Below are 16,459 nucleotides of genomic sequence, written 5' to 3'. Positions count from 1 at the left end.
ATACTGGTGGTATGTAAGGTGTGTATGAAGCACCCATATCTCATATAATGTGTGTAAGGCTTTGGGGTGCATTGATATAGGTAGATATAGGAGTAAATGTTATGGAACACATTTTGTTTCAAACACATGTAGCCTAATCTTTTTATATTGTTTAGGCTACAAAAAAAAAGTATTATTTTTTAGTAATACAAAAATATGTGGAAAAATAGCATAACAAGAGTGTTTAAGTTTCAGTTGTAATGCATGCTAATGTTTTGTTTTTCTTTGCAAAACCTAACCATACATGTTGCATTCAACTGAAGAAGAAAACAATACCGAAAATATGAGCATGAAAAAAACTGTGTGTTTGGGAATGTACTTAATTAGAACCAGATGTGTGAGAGAGCAGGGAGAAGCGAGAGGACTGTGGTCTGTTTGTTGGCCTACTTTTTGAAGTTTCAGGTGGTGTAAATAGCTTTGTACGGCAGATTTATGGTCAAGTTCAGTCTGTCTTTAACGAAAAGGTAAGCAGAGGGGGAAAGATGACTAATAGAAAAAGGGGCTGAACTTTTTTTTTTTTTTTTTTCTAGCGAAGTCCAGGAAGTCAGAAACTACAAGGCTTGCAAAAAAAAATGATGAGGGATAGTGGATGAAAATCTGCCCTGTTAACCTTTGAACTGTCTTTCTTTGTGCTCACAAGAAGTCACAAGACGAACTGTCGTATAATTTCACGGATGACACTCCTAACGGTAAGCAAGCAGTGCAGTTCAGCTTGTTTTTAAGGGTTTAATCTGCTGTTTAAGTGTTGACGTTTAAAGTCAAAGGTTGGGTGCTTAACGAATGGTGGCCAGAGATTTGAATTTGAATTTTACGTATCTTTCATTTTAGCACGACTTATTTGTTTTTGGCATAAAAATGACCACACTCATCAGTGGATAAATGAATAGATGCGACGTAAATGAATGCGATGCATATATTTGTTTCGTTTTAGAGCAGAAAGGAGCTGCGGTAACTGCGTTGCAGAAACCGAACTGAATGTGGTTTGGCACGTCTTCAGTCCAAATCAGAAACTCCCCGGTCCAGAAACGCATCCATCATGTCCGTCTACTTCGACCCAGGACCAGATTCAGAAGTAAATGGGTAAGACAACACCATTTCTTTTATGTTCTTGGTGGGTTCTGCTTTTTCTTTTTCTGATTTAAAGAAAAAGCAGAAGGTGTGATTGTGGTTAACTGACAGGTGCAGTAACAAAATCGGAAATTGACTCTCCTTAACCCCACGTGATATGTTTTATTCTGCTAATTCTGATTGTCTATGGCGTAGACCTTTTGATATAATCTAGTTTCTCATAAATATTGAACATTACTTTTTTTTTTTTAAATGACCAGTCAAGTAGTGGCGGTTGGTCCATAGGGGGCGCCGCCCTCCCTGATGTCTGAGTTGGGGATATCTAAAAATAATCTACAAACATGATTTAAAAAATGTATTAGCCTAAGTATGCAGTAACTTATATATATATAGATTTTTTTTTACATTTGTTGAAACTGTCATTGTCTAACATTATGGAATGAGACAGTTAATCTGTGGAAGAAGAAAAAAATCAAGCTCCTCTTCTGTCTCCCATCGCTAAAGTAGAAACAATCAAAGCAGAGTCGCGCTGTCAATTACAATCACGTGTGGCGCTGCTCATAAAAACCCCTTTCCCGTCATCCTTCTGCTCTCTGGTACCGCTACAGCTTTTCGTTTCACCAGAGCCTGTTGTGAATGCTCAAGCTAGTTAGCATAGGCACCGATGACGGCGGATAAACGGTTTTCCTCCAAATTGTTTCTCCAACATTCGCACATTTAGCAGTGAGTACACGAAGTTGAGTGACAGTTTTATTCCTCTTGGCTTTGAGTGTTTTTGTTTTTGGTCGAAGAGGCGCCTTTCTTCAGGCGACGATAATAATTAGTTCAGGACATTAATAAGTAGCTCCGGGAGGAGGAGGCGGAGATCTATATTTTCACCCATTATCTGTCAAAACGACGTAGTCATGACAGGTGACAGTTTAAACAAATGTGTAGAAACCATATCTTTATAAAAGTTACAACAGTGATTGACAGTGATGGTTAAATTCTGGGGGCGTCCCAGAAATAAAGCTAACTAGATAATAGTTTGTGTATACTAGGGGGGAAATAATGAACATTTAACCAATCGGCGTCGCTGGTTTGTAATGTCTTTGGTGGCGCGCAGTTCTGCGTTGCTATGGCGTTAAAGTGAATAATGGCGATAACGGCAGCTGAGGGAAAAGCTTAGATGACAATGCAGGGGGTTTTTACAGACGACTGGTAAGCTACAGCTTCTGTTCCCCTGTATTTTTTTATTTTTTTTTTTTGGTTTTAGCAACCACATTTCTTTACTCTTTTTCGTTGTTTAGTTTTTCTGACTTTCAGAAAAACTAAACAGATGCTGTTATATGTTCATTGTGGATGATCAGTTATTGATGTAGGATTTATGCTCATATTGCTCTGGTTAGCATAATGCTAACCAGCGGCATTAGCTGCTCTAGATAAATGCTAAGATTTCTCCTTTTTAAAATTTTTAACATTGATGCTGCTGCTCTTATAATACTAATGTTTGGTTTATATCATTTTGCTTGGCTAGATGGCCATTTTGATGTGGGATTGGAAAGTCTCTTTTGGCGACTCAGATCTATCACCATTAATTTGTTATATTTTGATGAGTTTTTCTGGTTACCACATAAATACGGGGAGTTTGCTTGGTTTTGTGGTTTTAGCAGAATCTGTATAAGTCCTTCTGATTTGGGGGTTAATTGTATGTTAGTAGTTGCTTCAGTATTAGCTGTTGACACTAATTTAATAAAAACCTTAACCCCACGTGATAACTTGCAAAATTATTTATATTTTGCAAGTTACTAGCCTACATACTTATTTTTTGCTTTCAGCTTATTTAACTCTTGATTTTGCTGTATCAATGATGTTCTTTTATTGTGGAATTGCAGTCATTTTCTTACCGTTCATTTGAATCTTTATACTGTACTACCAAGATTTTGTTTTCCAATCAGGTGTAATGATGACATGGTCTGTAAAGTAGGCATTGGTACTAAAAGTATGGGGAGATGCCAATTCTTAATATAAAATGAAATCTGCATGTTCAAAAAGTTTTAGTACATGTGCGCTGAAATTTCTTGATTATATGGTAGCTCAGACTTTCACCTTTAGACTTTTTCAGATTATCTTCAGTCTTCATTCCCCCCACCCCCTTTCTGTTTGTCAGAAACATTACGAAGATGGAAGACGCTAAAGTAGAAATTGATGATGGAAAGGAGGAGAGTTTGGTGCCAGACACAATGTACCAGTAAGTAATTTGCAGCATTCTGAAAATTAGTGGTCAGATTTGCACAGAATTACATTTGATTCTCCCCACTCCTCGTTTTACAGGAAGATTCGGAAAATGATCACTCCATTTGTTATGTCCTTTGGGTTTCGGTGAGTTATTTTGCAGTGAATTGTAACGAATGTTTTCCTGCATTCTTGTTGAATGGAGTGCTAATCTTTCCCTAATTCTGTCTTTTCTTCAGTGTATTTGGAATGATCCTGATTATTCTGGACATTGTTCTCGTCATTGTGGACTTCGTGCTGCACCGTAAGATGGACAAGATGGAAGGAGATGCTACAGAAGCTATGTCACTCGCCATCTCCTTCTTCTTTCTTGGTGATGTCCTCCTGCGTGTCTATGTGGAAAGGTGAGAAGACGAGCATTAGCATTAACCTTTGTCTTACGGCGACCTAGTCACAGTAAGGACTCATGATTAGAATCAGTTATGTGTTTCTACCTTCTCTATATGAATGAGTTCATAAAAACTTTCATCATTAAAAGTGCTCATTCTCATAAAGAGAATGTTCAAGAGTGATGCAAGCTTTCCCAAGCTCCTGCGTCAGCAGAACAGTGTGCTTAGCTGTTGAGCAGGAAATTGTGAAGAGGAAGCTGTACAGGAAATGTGTGGCATGTCTTGGGCTGATTCTTTGGAATACCAGTGCAGAGTCACTGAGTAAATCCAGTCCGTTTTTATCAACCGTCAACCCAAATGTACAGCATATGCTTTTTTTTGTTGACTGTTGATCTCTTTTGGCTCTCTTTTAGCTTCAAAGTTTACTTCGTCTCGAAGCTGAACATTATGGATGCGTGTGTTGTTGTCAGCACGCTGATTGTTACCATGGTCTACACTTTCATCGACGTTACAGGGCCATATCTCATTCCCAGGTGGGTGTTATCCCTCCTTAGCTAATTACTATGAAGCATTTTTAGCTGTTTTGCACCTAGAATATCGTAAAAAATAAAAATTGCATTCAAAGCTTTCCAATCTTTTTGTCAATTTGTCCATATTACAAACGAGCGGAAGTCATTGTTCCATGTTCTAAAAATGCAAGATTAGCGTTTTACTGCTTTTAAGATGGTTAAATGTTCCGATTTCTTTTAAATTGGATGTGATGTAATTTTGCTTACGTTGTTTTTATCTTCCTGGACAGCATTTTAATTGCATAAGGACCCAGGACAAAATAAGCTTGCCATTTGTCAATGTAAGAAAAATATTTCATATTGCTTTTAATCCTTCTTTGACAGGGCTCTGACATTCTTCCGCTTCTTGAGAACGATCATCTTGGTGAGGATTTTCAGACTGGCATCTCAGAAGAAAGAGCTGGAGAAGGTCACTAGGAGAATGGTATGTTTTCTGAAAGCCAGAAAAGAAATAAATGACTCGCTTGCACACTGTCCCTGTGTTAACTGTTGTATTTAGCCTTCAGAGAATATTTTGTCATTCAGATATCTGAGAACAAGAGACGTTATCAGAGGGATGGATTTGATCTCGATCTTACCTATGTCACAGGTACGAGTGATGAATGTTTCAGAAATATGTATTAAACTTATGTGGCATGCTTTTTTTTTCATAAATATACAGTAATTGAAAAAAATGCTTTACACCCCATTAAATATTTAGTTAATTGCTGATGTCTAACCATCCTTTTTATATATGTGGAAAGGAAACCAAATTTATTGCACACAAAAAAAGAACCTTGTTAACCGTAAGGCTATGAAGGGGCCAGTAGAATTCTCAGAAACTTTAGTCTAACCAGGAACAACAGGAAACCACTCAGTTTAACCACCGACAAGAAATGAAGCCATAAAAGCAAAAGAATGTCCTCACCACACCTACTATTAACCTCTAGATGTCACCAAAGAGGCTACCTGGTGTTGAAATGTGCTTACACTAACTCCAGAGATTCATCCGGGCACATATCCACAGTGTTGGTTATTGAGAAATCTGATCTTGAAAAAGTTGTGCATTCTTTGAACATTAGTTCCCTAATTTTTGCACAGATTCTCTGGCAAACTATTGTCTAACCTTCATGTTTTTTATTCCTTAGACGTTTATTGTTTTGACCTTGTACGCCCCCATAACAATTAAACCTGTGGTGTCTTTTTGTGACGCATCAATATGCTCTTTCATATTGAATATAGCAAGAGCCTGCTGTAGGTTGGACAAGGAACGTTTTAAAGACTTCTTTTAGTATCTAGCCCACATATTTGAATGTTTCAGTTTTACTAAGATGAATGTCAATATCCACGAGTCCAAATATGTTGGAAAAACGTGCAGGTTATCATGGGGTGTGTTAATTTGTTCATGTGAAATACTTTCTTTGTCCATCTCTCTAGATCGTGTCATTGCTATGTCTTTCCCCTCCTCTGGGAAACAGGCCTTCTACAGGAACCCGATCCATGTAAGATGGTCATGAACAAAACTATTGAAATACAATAAATATGTCCTTGGTCACAGTTTATGCTCACCATAAAAAAAAAAAAAATGTTTCTGCAGGAGGTTGCGAGGTTCCTAGACACTAAACACGAAGGACACTACAAAGTTTACAACCTCTGCAGTGAGTTGGACTGTGGGCTCATCTCATTCCGCCTTTCGTCTTTATGAACCACATCAACCATGTCAAGAGATGCTTTTTGTTTTCAGGTGAGAGAGGGTACGACCCCAAGTACTTCCACTACAGAGTGGAACGGATTTTTATCGACGACCACAATGTGCCCACCTTGATGTAAGTAGTTTTCAGTTTGATATTTGCGCTGCAGGCTTTCTTTTATATTGATCTCATCTTGTAAGTGTTCGCACACCCAAGGTACCTTTTTAAGTAACGTCTAGTTGATAAACATAGGAATGTATAGACTAATTTACAGCCTGGTAGTTTTTCATGGTTTCTTCCTATTGAATTTTACCAGAGACATGCTGAAATACACAGAAAGCGTCAGGAATTGGATGTCTGCTGATCCCAAAAATATTATTGCTATTCACTGCAAAGGAGGGAAAGGTGAAAAATAAATCCTACTTGTTTGACTATCTTGGAGTTGGCTGTGTCTGAGTGTCTTTATACCAACTGTTTATCACACTGCTGCCCCACAGGACGCACTGGAACCATGGTGTGCATTTGGCTCATTGACAGTGACCAGTTTGAGAGTGCACAGGTTGGTTTCTGAATTGTTCAAAGCAGGGTTGATGAATGAGGTGAATATTTTAAATATAGAGCCACTTCCTATTGCCTGTGTGTGTTTGTGCACCAGGACAGTCTGGATTATTTTGGTGAGAGGAGGACGGACAAGAGTCGCAGCTCCAAGTTTCAGGGAGTGGAGACTCCCTCTCAGGTGAGAAAAGCAAGAAATGTTTATCTGGTGCATTTATTTAAGCTGAACTTGGTTGAAAGTGTTTTACTAAAATCTGGCCTTTTTTGTTTCACGCCTGAATAACACCTCCTTGTGTTGGATGTAAGGAATGACAGAAGAATATACATTTCCCACATTTGATTGCTTCAGGATTACTTTTCTTCCTAATTTGGTGCTCACAACACATTGCAGTTTTTCAATTGATTTTTTTATTTTTTTTATACGTTTAAAACAAATTTTGCAATACTTTTTTTCATAAGTAAACTAAGACATTTATCAGCTGCCAGAGTACACATTTGCACCATTTAAAAATTATGACTTAAAACTACAAAACAGCAGGAAAATCTGGCGGTTTTTGTTTTTGTTGAACATGTCAAATTAGTAATGGGGGCAGGCTTAAAATGAATAAATGGCAATGATCTTCAGTTCACCAGCAGCATATTAGAAAACAATATTTAAGTTTTATTATAACAGAGTGCAAGACAATTCATTGTTGCATCACAAAAAAGTTATTCATTTATGAAAAGACATTTTTAAAGATTGAGACGAGCAGCAGAATTCTTTGAGAATTCAAATGGAATAATCTAGATTATTCTATTTAATATAGATTAAATGGAATAAAAATGCTAAAAATAAAGTTTTAAATGTACTTTGTGTACAGAATAAAGTGTGACCTATGTTGTTGTTGTTTTTTTTTGTGTGTGTGTTTTCTTCCCCCAGTTGCTTAAGTATTTGTTGTGTTTGCACCGCAGAGCCGCTATGTGGGGTACTATGAGATCATGAAGACCAAGTACAACCGAAATTTGCCTCCCTCTAGAAGCCTGAGGATTAAAAGCATCCGGATTCACTCTATAGCAGGTAACCCAGCAAACCTAAGTCCACTCAGATCAACTGCTTCAACAGCACACAGTTTCCAGTACATGCGTGTTTTCTTGTTCCTGCTCAGGTGTGGGCAAAGGGGATGGCAGTGATCTGAGAGTGAAAATAATAATGGGGAAAAATCTGATCTTTCAGTGTGTTTGCAGCACACAGGAGAACTGCAAGGTGGGCTTCATTAGACTCGTTTGGTTGTGCATCAATAACAGTTGTGTGACTTTATTTACTTTCGGTTGTTTTTCAGGTGTTTCCTGATGCAGGCAACAATGCTGCAGTAATCAGCCTGGAGAATGGGCCTTTGGTTGAAGGCAATGTGAAGGTTATGTTTGAATCAAGTGCGGTGAGTCCTTTTAGAACTTTAACCTACAAATGTTAAATGTTGGTGTTTGTCCTGATTGTTGCGTTTTTTTTCTTGCATCAGGGTCTTCCGAAAGGATATGAAGACGTTCCGTTCTACTTCTGGTTTAATACGTCCTTTGTAGAGGAAAACAAGTAAGTTTCTTTAGCTTGGACAATAATATTTCTAAAGCCTTTACATTCTTCTCGGATCGTAGCAACATCTGACGTTTTTTCTTTTTTTCTATTTAGGCTGTTTTTGTCCAGAGAAGAGCTGGATAACCCACATAAATCTAAAACCTGGAACATATACAAAGAGGACTTTGGTGTCACCATGTTCTTCTCAGATTCTGATTGAAGCAATTTTAGAAAGAAAAGAACAAAAACCTGTAATTTTGGAAAAAGCTGTGAAGAAATGAATGCATTCAACACTAAAGTGTTTGCTATAATCTTCCATTTAGATGATTATTCTGATTAGAGCTGGATGCACCTGTGATTAAAACAAAGGTAATGCTCTGATGTACATATGGCACTTGACTATTAAATGTTGGAACACTGATGATTAAACGAGTGATGCAAACCTCTAGTGAATCAAACTTTTTCCTGTACGCGACTTGTTTGGACGATGGTTTTTCATTTAGGCATCAGGAAAACATTTGCATGTGACCTTAGTTTGTATTCAGTCTTTGACTAGAACAAAATTAAAGTTGCAGTAATCAGTTTGCTTTTATTGAAGGCCTGCTTCTGAGAAAGTGACTAGCTCTACATATTGGCAAATATGAATATTGACAACCTAGTTCAATACAGTCAAGTAAAGCTTTGTGTTTAGGAGCCGCCTCCCATTAACCTAATCTAGAACATGGGCTACATCTACCAGATATATTTGAACATCCTCTTGAATCAGATGTTTTCACAATACTTCTTGATGAATAAAGGATTTGAGCGTGGCTCAAAGTTTTAGCAACCAAGTTTTATTAAAAACTAGATTTGCATCAAATTTGGAAATCAAACTTTCAGACTCGAGCAAAATTCAAGCAACTTGTTTCTATTGTCAATGATCATATAGGAGGCCATGCCATCTGCTGGTGTTGATCCACAGTGTTATGTTGATTCCAAAATCAACCAGAACATTTTTATTGCAGTGAACTGTTGACCAAATCACGAATGAGCTAATGGAAATTTCAGTGTGTTAAAGAGCGTTTTTAATTTAAGTGAAGACACAGAGAATACAAATTGCTGGTTTGTACTTTTGTTAGATATTTACCTAAAACTAAGCCCCTAAAACTTTATCTTCATGACATTTATGACCTTTTGAAGTAAACATGGAGGTATTAACTTGCATTATCAAGATTTATTTTTGCAGGCAAGCATGTTTTTGGCTTGTTTTTCAAATTGTATCCCAATTGCTAGGTATTCTCACAAAAAGCCAGTTCTGAGACGAATGCATGTCCCAGCATTGATCCACTAGAAATTTTTCTAATCAAATAAAGTGCAAGCTAAGGAAACAATGTTAAAATTATGGACGGCTTTGTAACATAAAACAGTGAAAATTATAAAATAAGTTTACAATGTATTTACCAGTGTCAGACTTAAAATAATTTTTACAATCCTTAAATCTTAAGTAATGCTACTACTGCTACAATGTCCCATCCTCAATTTGTATGCAGGCTCTCAGTTGCATCTCACACTCTGAAAATAAAAATAGGAGGAAATGTAAAAGGGAAGTAAAGCAGCAAATTATTAGCACGTTTATCCATTCCCTGATAAAAGGCACCCATTTAATTTGAACAGCTAAAACGATGATCGCAGTACAGTAATGTAACCGCTTTGTACATTTCAAGTAACAATGTTTCAGGGTGTTATTATGCAGACTTTGCATAATTGGTGCATCTGAACATTCGGTAAATCCCAGACATGCTCCTTAACAAAACTAAACTAAAAATCAAATTTCAACTCGGTTAAGGGGCTGATTGAAAACGGCACACAGGATTTCCAAAATGGAATATTAGCTTAACTTCTAAAATGTGTCCAATTGTTTTTGATCATTTTGCAACAAACACCTTTTTTGGCTCATATTTGGTCGTATTGGTATCCACTCCTGATTTAGTCTAAAAATCTAGCCTCCATCAGGTCAGCAAAGAGTTTTTCTTGCAGCCCGAGCCAAGTTTCCTGCAAAACCATTGAGAAGGTCACACTCGTCCAGCTCGTCAGAGCGTCCACTTTGCAAAAAGCAGAGCATTGTGGTTTTGCATGCGTTTTCGCAGGGCTCGGATACATGTCCTTTATGTCTGAGGTACCAGAACTTCTGGAAGGTGCGGTCGTCGCTGATAAAGGTTCGTAGCAGTGCGTTGTAATCAGACGGGAACAGACTGGAAAGACGGTAAGCTTCAGTGGCCCGGTACAGGAGGCTCCATTTGGGGTTCTGCTCTGGATTGTCTGGTGACTTTGGGTCGTGATTTGCCTCTGTGAGGTTGAGGATGTAGGTTTCATGGTCGAGCACAAGCCGAGAGCTGTTTTTGTAATTTCCATCGACGTAATAGATGCGGTAACCTAAAAATAAGGCGAAGTTTAATATGAGTTTTACTTTTATTTAAAAAGAGCACCACAGAATCACAACAAAATAAAATATTTTTCTTTGTGTGTGAAAAACCAAAACGCCCTCTGGGCTTAAAGTAGCTCTCAGCATAGCAAATTCTATCATAGAAAATACAACTCAATGTCCCAAGCCTCTGTTTTACCCTTGATGATTCCTGTGTGTCCACTGTTGTACATGAAACAGAGTTACTTTTGGAAATTACACTTGTTAATTCTAATAGTAAATCATACTGCAGCAGTATACATACTGACGTCTTATTCTGCTAAGCTTGGTGCGCCTGACTATAAAAACAAGCAGCTGGAATTTTCAGCAATAAAACTCATTCTGTCATAGCAGTAGTGCTGTTAAATAATAAAAAAGTCACTTTATGGAATGGAGTAAGCTGTAACAAATTAGTTGGAAACTTCCCTCTAACACATTTTTGTGTTCCTGTTTAAAAAAAAAACAAACTTGTGTGTATCTTAACATAGATGTGAAAAAAATTCTAATGTTACCAGTTACTTGAGGAGGGTTTACCCCCGCACACATTGGAAGCAGAACTTTGTGCTTCATTAAATATTCCTACTAAAACAACTAGGTTGAGAGCCACAACAATATAGCACCTCCCAATCATGGTTGTTTTCTGGAGCACATTTTATCCAGAGACTGATTTAGTGAACACACACTAAATGAGATAATTTTCTGGTTCACCAACTCACCTGGATTAAGATTGACATAAGTGGTGGCACTGGGGGCAATGAAAGCCACTCCTAAAGGCCGGGTCATGGTTTCCTCATCGTAAAACATTTGAAACTCGTCCAGATGGGTATGCCCAAAAAACTGCCCAGTAATTGTACTTTCATATCTGGAAACAAGACATTTTTGTTAAAGCAGCAAAACTCTAGAACCTCCAATAGTCACTCAGATACAAAACTACAGCATGATGTCAAGTCTTACAATGTAAAAACATAAGTGGAAACAGATACTTGTAATTGTATTATCATTGCCCCCTGGTATTAGAAATCTGCAATATATTACTGACATCTAAAAAAAAAAAAAATTCAGTTGAACTTCAACATCCTCTCTCTCAGCAATATAAAGGTAGACCACTCTAAACCCAAGGTGTTAACAGCATCTGTTTTTTCACCACTATACATTTCATTGACAACATAAATTATAACAGCAGCTACCTGTTGACAATGTGATAGTAGTTCCAGCTCCAGCTGCCGAGACACAGGCCAGGTGGGATATGACCAATGATATGCACCTAAACACAAGCGGCAAATAAGCTGACGGTACTGGCAATTAAAACGTTTATTGCCCCACAGTATCTGTAATTAGATGCAGTTAAAATAACAGACATCCTCCATGACCAGGACAGAAAGCTACTGACTGGGGGGAGGAGGGGGGAGCTTCAACCACACTCAATTCACATTTCATATTTTAACACCAAGTGACGAAACCAACCTTCTCTCCTCTGTCCTCACTGGCCTGCAGAACTTGAACCAGCCACTGCAGCTGGTTAGCAGGGTCAGTGGAGTTCACCATCAGCCAGAAGTTTTCTCGTGCGCAGAAGTTCATGTTGAGGGAGACCACCCTCAGCCCGGGCTGAATCTCTAGTGTGTAGAACCCTCCATATCTGTTGGCAACACAGGAGGGTTTAATTCAGACTCATACTAGCATTTGATATAAGGAGCAGCGTGCTGAGGGCTGCCACCACTTCTGCTCTTCATGCGGTCAGATGTGCCATTCAGACACAGTGAAACTGCAACGCCAAACATTGTTGCTCTTTGTTTAAAAAAAAAAAACAATACTTATTTAATATGTCGTGAAGCTTTATCTATACACCATAAAACAGACATTCTAAATACAATAAAAATCATGACTGAAAGTAAGCAAACTATCATAAACCTTAAAGTCTTCAACGCCTGCTCTGGCAACCACTGCGCCCATTCCTCTGCCATTTTATCATAGAGCCAGGCAGAGGATCGGTTGCCGTGGACGAACGGTGGCGGGAAGCTGTTCACTGGTGTACTCTCATGGTTTCCTATTGCTGGGTAAACGGTCACATTGGCTCCCAGGTACCTGGGTGGAAAACGAGAGAATATTTATCAGTTCAGCTCAGAAGGCTGTGTCCACAACAATCTGTAATTGCGTGAAAGTAATAAGTTCATAAACTAAAGAATTTGTCTCTGTAAATTTAAAGCAACATTTTTGAAACTTCAACAAAAAGCAGCTTTTTGTGGCCATTCTTTACCCTCATTCATTTGGACTTCATCTACCAAAGTACGGCAGATTATCCAGGTGGAAATTAACTTCGCAAATTGGTTCTGGTGTGAAGAAAGTAGTTGACGTCTCCTGCAAGGGCAGAATTTCACCCCAGTCTCTTTTGTGGTGCCTGAACAGGACTTTGAGATGATCATCATGATGTATTTATACAAGGTTTTGCTATGCTGCAATCTGAGACTAATGCATATAAATCAAGGGTTTGGGAAATGTTAATTCACCGAAGCTGCAGGAGTCACTGGATTCAGTTCAAAGCAACACTGATTTAGCTGTAGTTATAGGAAGGGGAAGAGGACTGTAGCTGTAGCTTACACAGGCAGCACAGTTACATCAGGCAGTGAAACTACAGACAGCAAAAGCCTATGCCTATAGTTGAATGTCTTAACATCGTTTTAGAGCGTGTGAACTCTCAGCAATATTTACTTCTGGATGAGCTCGGAGATGACTGTGAGCTCCGTCAGCTGCTGGTTTCTGGTCTGAGACCAGACGTTGTGTGCTGGTATGTCTCCAGTCCAGTAGACCCAGTCCCAAGGTCCGGCTTTAGCAGCATTTTCCAGGAGGTTCTCCACCGTGCGTAGCGGCAGGTCACACTTGCTGTAGGTTCCCCAGTAACCAGCCCCTCTCCGCTTCCGTTTGGGAACACCTGAGTCTGCGCGACAGCAGAGAGGCTCCCTGCAGTCGGCAGCGCTGCCAGTTTCATATTCCTGTCAGCAAAGAGATTTTAAGCGTAAACTGCAGACGTGTCTCAAGACTTTTCTTTGCCGTACTGCACGTTATTTTTCCACTGACACTGGAACCCTTTACTGACCACGAAAAGATCGAACCCAATCACACTTGGACTTTTTTTAAAATTCGGCACACACTCACCTTGTCCCAGTGGATGTCTGTGAGAAACAGCACCCTACTCTGTGGAGAGCCAGGTTTAGGGGGTGATGGCGGCGTGACAGGCGGCTTGGGAACCTTTGGCAAAGTGATGTTCCACGGTGCGTAAATGTCAAAAGTGCCACACGAAGGCCCCACCAATATCGCACATGCTTCAGTGGGAGACAGCACAGACTGCTGCAAGGCCCTGATGAAGTCGTCCCTGAACAGCTCGGTTATGTTGCGACAGACATGCTCATCAGCCAGATGCAGATGGATGCACGCCTCGCTGACCACATGTGCCACCCGCTCTTCGTTTGAACTGCTCTAATAGAAGCAATAAAGCAGAAAAAGACTATTAGAGCAGGGCGTTGCCTGTGAAATACTTCCTGTAAAATAAGTCAAGCTTAAATGAGTTTATTCAAATCTATAGTGAATTTAGGGAATCCTTTGGTTTGGTGCCAATAATCACAAAATCTAGTGCACGACTTAGGACAAATGACATGTTTACTAGTAAACTAAAGTAACCCAGCATATATATTTAGAAGTTCCTTGTTAATGAAGGAAATGAGAAAAAAAACAGTAGCAGCAGAGAACAAAAGCCAAGTGACAGCAGTTTATGTTTAGTACAGACTAAAAAAAGTAAAAATATACACACACACACACACACACACACAATGAAGCAAACATGTTTTTCTACATCTGGGATGTTAAACTGGTGATTAATGGTCGAATTCGAACAATTATTGTAATTCATTCTAAAAATAAGAATAAAGAAGCAGTTTCACAAGGAGCAGGAGTTCATTGGGAAGTTAATCAGAGTGTACAAATCACTGCAGTGAAAGTTGTTTCGTAATCTTCAACTTGTTTTGTGTGTGTTGCTGTGTGTGTGGACTTGTATGTAGGCATATATGTATATTGTGTGATTATGTAACAATGACTAATATTAATTTGTAAACTTAGTACCAAAGAGGATTAAATAAGTGGAAACTTCAACAGTATTTCTATATCATGGACAACTACGATAATATAGGTACTAATTGATCTTCTAACAGTTGCAGCGGGTATGCAAGCGTTTCAAACTGACCATGAATCAGTGGGACATTTCTTATCCATTTTCAGAACTGAAGATTTAAAGTTTTCTTATGTACACTATTGATAACCTGCTTCCGTAACATTTAGCTACGACTTCAATTGCCATAGGAGATCACTCTTAGTTATTTTGGGGTTCTATCATTTTCTAAATAGGGGTCAGAACCTATTTAGATACAAATACAAAGCTTTGGAAACAACAGTGATATGCAGTTGTTTAAACAAGCAAAAGTGTTAACGGACGAAGCGAAAGCAGGAACAAAGACCAGCTCAGACACAAGCAGCAGAATGTATTTAATTAGAATTCAAATAGGATTTTTTTAATGAACCATTTATTCACATAAATATGATTAACTTAATAATACAAGTTAAAAACTTTCCTTGCCAAATAGACCACCAAAAGTTGCATTTGCTCAGTCACCGCATTCTTTGCTGGTTAGTTATCAGTTTAAAGAGGTTTTAACTTCCTTTGAGCATGTTCTGTGGGTCTATTGACATCTGTAGCAGTCTGCCAATAATAAAAGATTCCACCTATTTAAAGATATTACATTTTTACCACAATTTAAAGACTAAATAATATTGTAACCTAACATGTTAGGTTGTGCCATCCAGCCTTAAGTAGATGCATTATTGCAATTTTGTTCCTCTTTTCAAACTCTGGTGTTCTGCTTGTGTTGCAAGAAAAGCAACTTGTTTTGCAGCGTTCAGTGTCACAATAACAGATATAGATTTTCTACTCTACTTCGAGTAAGAGGCAAAAGGTTTACCAAAAGTGCGATGTCAAGAATGGTGAAGATCGCTTTACAAATGGGACATGTGAGGTTTCTCCAGGGGAAGCCGAGTCCGTGGGTTTCGAACTGCTCCACCAACACGGTCCTGGTCTGAGCTTGATACTGAGCCGGATGACAGGACCCGAACAGCGGCGACATCAGGAGCAAAGTGCAGGTCATCAGTCCCAGGAAGGGGCGCAGCGTGGGGAGCCTCATTGTTTTGACGGCAGCGTGTCTGTGCTCAAAGAAGCAAACCGTGGCAGGTAAGTAAATCTTGCTGCTTCAAGGAAATGACATCAGTCTGACATTCAAACTCGCTAAAGAAATATGAGTCATTCACAACCGCAAACAAAAAAAAACTGTGAACCGAGAAAACATAAAGCCAGCTAACAGCTAAGTCTACTGCTCATACTGTACCTCTAAAAAGAATAAAAGTGCCGCTGTCTTCTCCAGGGAGTTCCAGGTGTGCTGAACTAAAGCAACTCCAAGTTCCAGTTCCACTTCCCCGGAGAAGTCAACTGAAACCAGGTCAGACGAGTCTTTTTCACATGTTCGACTGGAAGCAGCTCTGCTTGTTCAGATGCGCAACTCTATATGTCCTCCCGGCTGTGGCTGCCCGCTGTCACGTGACCGTCAGGTCGTCAGCTGATAGGTCACGTGTCATTTGTTTTTCCTTCTCTACCTAATTTGTCAAACAGCAGGGGGAAATATTATGCATAATAATGCCGCGGAGCTCCCTTGGGAATTTTTATTTTTATTTTGCAGAGTGTATGCGGTTTTTCTAATCTGTTCTAATTCTCTCGCGACGTCCAACTGCAAATCAGAAAGCTGCATAAATGTGGGATCCCGTATCAAGCCGCACACCTATCGTTGCCTACATTTTAGATAAGAATAACAGCTTTGGTCCCAGTAAAGTGTAACTACATGGAAGATATGAGGAATTTCTTTACTGTGCGTTTT

General features: G+C 39.0%; 2 protein-coding genes across 10 annotated transcripts; one reads left to right on the top strand and one right to left on the bottom strand.

Moving 5' to 3' along the window:
* The first annotated feature begins 354 nt into the window (after positions 1-354).
* Positions 355-8,501, top strand: tpte (transmembrane phosphatase with tensin homology). 8 transcript variants are annotated; one of them, XM_081615182.1, is made up of 20 exons: positions 355-503; positions 680-728; positions 976-1,119; positions 3,257-3,337; positions 3,421-3,468; positions 3,561-3,725; positions 4,124-4,243; positions 4,604-4,703; positions 4,805-4,868; positions 5,696-5,760; positions 5,856-5,916; positions 6,003-6,084; positions 6,266-6,354; positions 6,447-6,508; positions 6,605-6,685; positions 7,456-7,561; positions 7,650-7,747; positions 7,824-7,919; positions 8,001-8,071; positions 8,168-8,501. In XM_081615182.1, the coding sequence occupies exons 3-20, from the start codon at positions 1,076-1,078 to the stop codon at positions 8,271-8,273; spliced, it is 1,539 nt and encodes a 512-aa protein (XP_081471308.1). In that variant the 5' UTR covers positions 355-503; positions 680-728; positions 976-1,075; the 3' UTR covers positions 8,274-8,501. The 8 variants fall into 8 exon arrangements, with proteins under 8 accessions (XP_081471308.1, XP_008425409.1, XP_008425408.1 ...); XM_008427187.3 differs by having other exon boundaries at positions 3,202-3,337; XM_008427186.3 differs by having other exon boundaries at positions 971-1,119; positions 3,202-3,337.
* Positions 8,502-9,663: 1,162 nt separating this feature from the next.
* Positions 9,664-16,142, bottom strand: smpd1 (sphingomyelin phosphodiesterase 1). 2 transcript variants are annotated; one of them, XM_008427193.3, is made up of 9 exons: positions 15,917-16,142; positions 15,497-15,739; positions 13,644-13,964; positions 13,200-13,480; positions 12,402-12,575; positions 11,958-12,129; positions 11,681-11,757; positions 11,210-11,355; positions 9,664-10,465 (listed from the first exon to the last, which is right to left on the bottom strand). In XM_008427193.3, exons 2-9 carry the CDS (start codon positions 15,713-15,715, stop codon positions 10,047-10,049), a joined length of 1,809 nt encoding a protein of 602 aa, XP_008425415.2. In that variant the 5' UTR covers positions 15,716-15,739; positions 15,917-16,142; the 3' UTR covers positions 9,664-10,046. The 2 variants fall into 2 exon arrangements, with proteins under 2 accessions (XP_008425415.2, XP_008425416.2); XM_008427194.3 differs by having other exon boundaries at positions 15,497-15,734; positions 15,917-16,141.
* Positions 16,143-16,459: the final 317 nt, after the last annotated feature.

This window comes from Poecilia reticulata, chromosome 14, assembly GCF_904066995.2.
Source record: "Poecilia reticulata chromosome 14, P_reticulata-male-v2, whole genome shotgun sequence".
Taxonomy (NCBI): Eukaryota; Metazoa; Chordata; class Actinopteri; order Cyprinodontiformes; family Poeciliidae; genus Poecilia; species Poecilia reticulata.
This window is presented reverse-complemented; position numbering and strand designations above follow the sequence as displayed.

What these genes read in the sequence shown, in the direction of transcription:
- tpte (XM_008427187.3), top strand. An exon ending in TTATGTTTGAATCAAGTGCG is followed by an intron (nt 7,920 to 8,000) that starts GTGAGTCCTTTT and finishes TTCTTGCATCAG; the next exon opens with GGTCTTCCGAAAGGATATGA. An exon ending in TCCTTTGTAGAGGAAAACAA is followed by an intron (nt 8,072 to 8,167) that starts GTAAGTTTCTTT and finishes TTTTCTATTTAG; the next exon opens with GCTGTTTTTGTCCAGAGAAG.
- smpd1 (XM_008427193.3), bottom strand. Translation starts at nt 15,715, where the DNA reads ATGAGGCTCCCCACGCTGCGCCCCTTCCTGGGACTGATGACCTGCACT. An exon ending in TTCTTGACATCGCACTTTTG is followed by an intron (nt 13,965 to 15,496) that starts GTAAACCTTTTG and finishes TGCTTCTATTAG; the next exon opens with AGCAGTTCAAACGAAGAGCG. An exon ending in ATCTCCGAGCTCATCCAGAA is followed by an intron (nt 12,576 to 13,199) that starts GTAAATATTGCT and finishes TTTTCCACCCAG; the next exon opens with GTACCTGGGAGCCAATGTGA.